At 45.0% G+C, this 6,044-nt stretch overlaps 1 protein-coding gene across 8 annotated transcripts in view; it reads left to right on the plus strand.

Annotated features, from left to right (window-relative positions):
- Positions 1–2,974: 2,974 nt before the first annotated feature.
- Positions 2,975–6,044, plus strand: part of CFAP91 (cilia and flagella associated protein 91) — a 35,348-nt gene continuing 32,278 nt past the window's right edge. For 4 of the 8 annotated variants that reach the window (XM_065077258.1, XM_065077223.1, XM_065077224.1 and 1 more), the window contains exons 1-2: positions 2,975–3,141; positions 3,982–4,058. In XM_065077258.1, coding sequence (XP_064933330.1) covers positions 3,048–3,141; positions 3,982–4,058 — 171 coding nt within the window. In that variant the 5' untranslated portion in view covers positions 2,975–3,047. Of the gene's footprint in view, positions 3,660–3,981; positions 4,059–6,044 lie in introns of all 8 variants that reach the window. The other 4 variants (XM_065077226.1, XM_005502620.4, XM_021287811.2 and 1 more) reach the window with 2 other exon arrangements.

The raw sequence follows: 6,044 nt of genomic DNA on the forward strand, positions 1-6,044 counted from the left end.
CGAGCATCTGGCGTCCCCTCAGAGCCAAGTGGCTATAAAAAAAAATCTTCAGATAAATAGCACCCCAGATCAGCTACACAGTCTTGTTCTGGAAAAGCTATTACTGGAAAAAAAAAAAAAAAAAAAGAAGCAAAAAACCCACCAAAAAATACCACCACCAAAAAAAAACCCCAAACAAACAAAACCAACCAACCAACCAAAACACACACAAAACCAAAACCAACCAAACAAAAGGCCCAATCAAAACAAAACAAAAAACCCAAACCAAAACAAAACCAAAAACCCCAAAAACACCAAACAAACAAAAAAAAACCCCAACCAACACAAAAAACCCCAAACCAGCCAACCAACCAAAAAAAACCCCCACATTAACAATGCCAAAAAAACACCCCAACCCAAAAAATCATGCTATGGCTTGCAGCTCTGAGGAGAAAGCCTATCAGTCAAGTTCTCTGAAAACTGTAGCTAAGGAACAAGAATCTTTTTTTTTATTTAAACAGTTTAGTTGCCTTCAGCTCACTTTCACCTGAGCAACAGGATGCATCCTAGATGCAGTCAAACAGACCTGCCAGATAAGCTTTGAGTCCCTTTTCCAAAATGCTGGTGAGAGGCAAGATTGCCAGAGCTTACTGCCCAGGATCAAACATTTTCTCAGAGCCTTTTGTGTCTGGACATCTTTTTCTTTGGGAATGGATGATCTGCATTTAAAGAAAAAAAAGAACGCAACTGATTCAGACCAAACCTCACTGCTTTGCCATTTCAGTGTATTCCACAGCACACACCAGCACGCTAGGGGCCCTGGCCAGGTTTCACTCCAGCTGCAGGTCCAAAGAAATATGAAGAATTCAGGCAAAGAACATTCAAGATAGTAATAAACAACACATCTTTCAACACTTGTAAGGCTGTTCACTGCCCACATCTGTAATTCACAGAGATTTCTCAGAAATGTTAGTTAAAATAAGCCAATATTTCACACACATGCCCCCTAATCAAATCTAAACAAGTTCCATGAACCTGAACCTTAAGCTTTTTAGCTCAGCCACGTATACCTGTCACCTCTTGTAAAAAAGTACTAGTCTTCAGGGATTTATGCAGTGACCTGAAAACTTTCATCTTGTATTTTCTGACAGTTTTCAGCCACATAATTCTCCTGAGATGGCTCCCCATGTAGTCTTTCAGCTGCCAGCACCAACAGGTCAGAGGCAGTGGGGCCAGACACCTCACGGTGAGCAAAGAAGAAAGTGGCAACATCTTACATTTAGTCCAGTTTAGTGTGGTTGAAGTTAACAGTGGAACTGGACCTTTTTGATCTTTCACAGCTCTTCACTACCCATCTGTCCCCTGGCATTTTGTTTTATTCTGTTAAGAACTCACATAACTGTTCCATTGCTCCTTCTCTACCTGGTTTCCATCTGGTTCCTTTCCTGATCAGAAAAACAGAAGTCCAGGCCACCTGTATCCAGTCATCTCTGAAAACCTTAGAGTGGAAAAATGTGAGAGGGTGGAGCTGACAAAGAATAATTTTTTGGCCAATATACAGTTTACACACCTTGTTACCTCAAAGCGGATGTCCAGCACGGAAAATTTCACCATGGAAATTATGAAGTTCTAGTGAAATGAGATGCAATAAAAAAAGAAAACTGAACTTGATAATGAGAAATGCTGGGCAACTCTATTCACAAGTGACCTTCACTGTCCCTGTCAATAATTATAAGGTATCTATTTGTAAAGCTCTTCAGTAAAATGAGGGCCTTCACAGCCTGCTGGGTATCTTCAGGGCATAGATCAATCCATTGCAAAAAGTAGTATGCTACAGATGTCAGTCAGCAACACCGCTGTGACAGCTTTTCTTAGTTCCAACCCACATCTGAGTCTTCAACTGACCCATTTTAATCAACTACCCTAAGAAATAAGTTGTTGCTTCAAACAAGCGACAGGCCTTTCTAAGACAGTAAACCAGGATTCAAAGTTGAATTAAACGTCTATATGTGTAAACTGGTAGAGCCAAGGAATTTGGAACCGCAGGCCTAATGTTGCTCTCCCACAACAAGCACTGAGGGGTCAAAATATTGTCAGATATGGCAAGCTGTAAATTAGTCTTCGATATACACGGGTTTATATACAAAATAACTAACACGAGGGACCTACTTCAAGATTATAGGCAGAGGCCTCACTCACAATTCTGTTCCTTTGTATATCCTGTTCCAAAGGTCTTGACAGCATTGCTTCCAAATCCCCTTAGGCTGACAAGAGCCTTGGTCCTCCCTGTTTAACAGCATGAAGGAGTTTCCAGCTTCGGTCCTCATAGAAGATTATGACCTTCTCCTTGTAAAAACAGAAACCCATCTTAATAACAGCAATAATGTTTATTTGTAATGCTTTGTGCAGATCTCTCCAGGTGCTTTACAAACGCAAAAATACCTGTGGCTTCTCTGGGAGGTAGATACCAAGCCCATTTTCACCACTTTATGGCAGCAAAAGTCCTAAGCATTAATAAGGAATAAAAATATCCAGGCTTGAATGCAGTCCCCCACTGCAATTGCTAAACCGATTTTCTTAAGCACTAAGCCAGGATGCAGAGGAACGGGAGAGCATCACATAAAGCAACTTGACCAAGAGCTGTTAAAAAGCTAAAATATCCAGGTCCTGCTCTCCCCGCTTGGCCGATCATTCCTTCCTCAAACCACCGACAACGCCCCCCATGCCCGTTTCACTGCGCAGACCAGTACACGGGCTCTCCGCCGCCCTTCCCTTGGGAGAGCGCGATCACAGCGGGGAAAAGAGGGAAGCTGCCCCTGGGGTGTGCACGGCGCCCGGCGGTGGGGAACAATTAAAGACAAGGGGCAAGCCCTGTTCATGGGGATTTGGGGGAGGCAGGGGTAAGCCGGGCGAACACCCGAAAACCGAAGCTACCCGCGGGCAAATGGGTATGGCCATCGCGGCCACACCGCAGGGGGCGTGGCCTTCCGTGCCCCCGCCCCTGCCGCTCCGCCCCACCCGCCGGCGGTCGTCATGGGAACGGCAGGCGATGTCGCCCGGGTGGCGCCATGAGCCGCACGGTGACCGGCGCGGTGCCGGCCCCACTCGGGGGCGACCGCTGCGGCCAAATGGCTCCCGGCCGGACCTTCGACTGCCTTTACGGTACCGGGACCGGCCGGGAGGGGCAGAGTTTTCCCCGTGCCCCCTGCCCCGCCTGCAGCCTCCAGGGCGTGGGGAGCGGTGCGACCAGGCCCGACACCCTCCTGTGCGGGGGGAGGCCGCGTCCGACGAGGCCTGCCGGGCCTGGGGCGGGGAGTTAAGTGCTGGAGGGGGCGGTCTGCAGGTCGTGAAACGGTTGGGCTGCCCGAGCAGGCTTCCCGCCCCTCTCCTCTGCCGGCCAGAGGGCACAGGCCGCCCCCCCCGGCCGCCGTGCAGGACAAGGTGCACGGCCAGAGCTGGCCCAGGGTCGCCCATTGAGCCACCGGCCAGTGGCTAGGCGGGGAAGGCAGGTTTGGAGCGGGGAGGATGGGTGCTGCCCCAGGAGCGGTAGAGCGTTCGTGTTGGCAGCAGTAACGAAGTTACCAGAAGCGAGGAAAGGCTTGGGACCATGAAACACTGGCAAGCTGGAGGAAAGCCAGCACTAGCTCTGTATCCCAGAGGGGAGCATCATGTACAGTATGGTATTTCCACTGATTACCATTGAACTATGCTTTCTTTTTTCTGTTTCATGTGTGCATTTTCTGTTTAAGTTGGCAGTGCTTCCAAAGTAGATTTTTATTTAGTCATGTGCATGTTCTGCTGAACAGTAGTATTTCAACTCTAAAGCTCATTTGGGGATGGTGGAATTGCTTTGATAAGGAGACATGTATTTAATTTTTTTTCCTCTCTCAGTTTGTTCTATACTCTTTTATGGACCAGCTTTTAAAGAAGGAAGTGGAGCCTTAAGTTTCACACCATTTCCTCAAATATGTAACTAGTTCCATTTGTTCACTTATCTTTCAGACCCTCTGTACACACCATCAAGTGAGAAGGACCATTCAAAGTCAAATATCCATGTTCAGCTTGTTGGTGATAAAGTGGTAGGTGTTGGCCAAAGAACTCACATGTGAACCTTAGGTTTCTGTGTGTGTCTGTGTGTGTGCATACACATGGGTGAAAAGACTGACTGAGTTCTAAGCTTCTCTCTTAAAACAGCAAAATACAATGCAAACAAAGCAGTTTTATCTAAAATGAGACTGAACACAGGGGAGTAACCATGATTGCTGGCTGAGGGTGACTCTGTAGCAGCAGCATAGAAATGCTTGGTTTCATGTTCTGAGTAACTTCATAAACTGTATTGTCAGTGTTTTTAATAGAGTATCTCTAAATGCTGTTAACAATAGCCTGTATATGTTATTAAGATCTAATAAAATAACTGGACAGTTGTTGAGCTGTTCAAGCAGAGCTGTTAAAATGTGTTATTTCACATCCCTCCTCACTTACCTTGGGATATACTTAGACTACAGCTTAAAGTAGCTTACTTAGTTTGAAATAAACTAGGTAGCAACACCTAAGCAGCCTGCAAAGGCTGCAAAGCCATCCTGATTCTTCATACTAGGTTAGCACAATTTAAATTCCTAGTTAGGTAGGAAGCCCACGCTAGCTAGTTAGTCCCTGCTTAGCTCCCTACTGCATTTGCTCCCCTGCAATCAGTATTTACCCTAGCTAGTCTGAAACCAGCTAGTGTATGTCTGTGGGTGTTACAGCCACATGTTTAGACAGCAGTGACTGATGGCTGAACAGGCTGCACATAGGTAGAATGGCAAAGGAAAACAGACTTGGTACAGGTGCACATTGAATTGGATTTTTAAGAGTCCTGGAGCTCTGCACTTGACTGAGCCTGCGAGACAGATATTCTGAACTCTGAAACTCCGTTCCTGTCCAGCAAGGAGAAGATCCCTGAGCAGCTTTCCAACAATAGAATCAAGAAACATTTTTCTGAAGAATGTCTCTTACTCCATTATCTCAGACTCTTTATTGTATCTACATGAATAAAACGTGTGTTTGTCAGCCTCTCTGTAGAGAGACAGCTCTCTGTGGAGCTGGAAACATTGCCTGTTATCACAGACATCCTTGCAACAATATGTTTGCGTTAGCAGTTCAGGCCAGACAAAGTAAGCAGCCATACAGAGTCACTATTGTTGTCATGACAAAAGTGTAATGTTGTGGATGGGTATGGTGACAGACTGACTTGCATAAAATATGTTTTAAGCATATGAATCAGCAAGTGCATAATGTGCAGTACAAAACAATACGACTTTGAATTCTTAGTCAGTAGCATCATGAAATGGAGCGGACGGGGTTGTAATAGTATTAGTTTATAGGGTTTTCCAAACTCTTGAAAGTTGAATTCACGTTCAAGAGAAATGAAACAAAAATGCAGTCTCATGCACAGCAAGCAGCTACTGATAGCAGGTTGCCCAGATTGTCATCTGATGCTCACTTTCTGGTGAGTTAGTGTCCTTGAAATGTCACCACTGCCCTAGAAGCATCTGAGTTAGCACCCACTGAAACAAAAGGGGTGATTCACAATTCAAATCCGATTTCAGGATCACAGAAGCTCAAGCCAATACAGCCGCATTACTTATACTTTAGTCACTATTGCAAAGATTTATTGGCAACCATAAATTTAGAGATGTAAGGCATATCTGTGCAGGGAAATCATTGCTTAGAAGGAAGCAATGTGACCACTTTAATGTGACCACTTTTGTGTTCTAACTCCTGTTGAAATTTTTTTAACACATGCTAAAACTGTTACAGTATGAAATAATGTAACTTCACTCTGTAAGCAGAATATGTTCCTTCATTTCTAGAGCAAATGAAATAGGAAGGAGTTACATGGGGTAATGTGCTAGCAGTTCTCATTACTGCACATTTGCAGTTACTGCACAGTAACTTTTTTATGTAACAAACCGTTAGACCCTTCGATTTAAGGTATAAGTTTAGACACTGGAAAACAGCCAGAAGACATATCTGTGCATCTGCTGCTAGTCTGGTATGTTCCACATCTTGAAAAGCACCATCTA

The sequence above is a fragment of the Columba livia genome, chromosome 1 (assembly GCF_036013475.1).
Source record: "Columba livia isolate bColLiv1 breed racing homer chromosome 1, bColLiv1.pat.W.v2, whole genome shotgun sequence".
In the NCBI taxonomy this organism is placed as follows: domain Eukaryota; kingdom Metazoa; phylum Chordata; class Aves; order Columbiformes; family Columbidae; genus Columba; species Columba livia.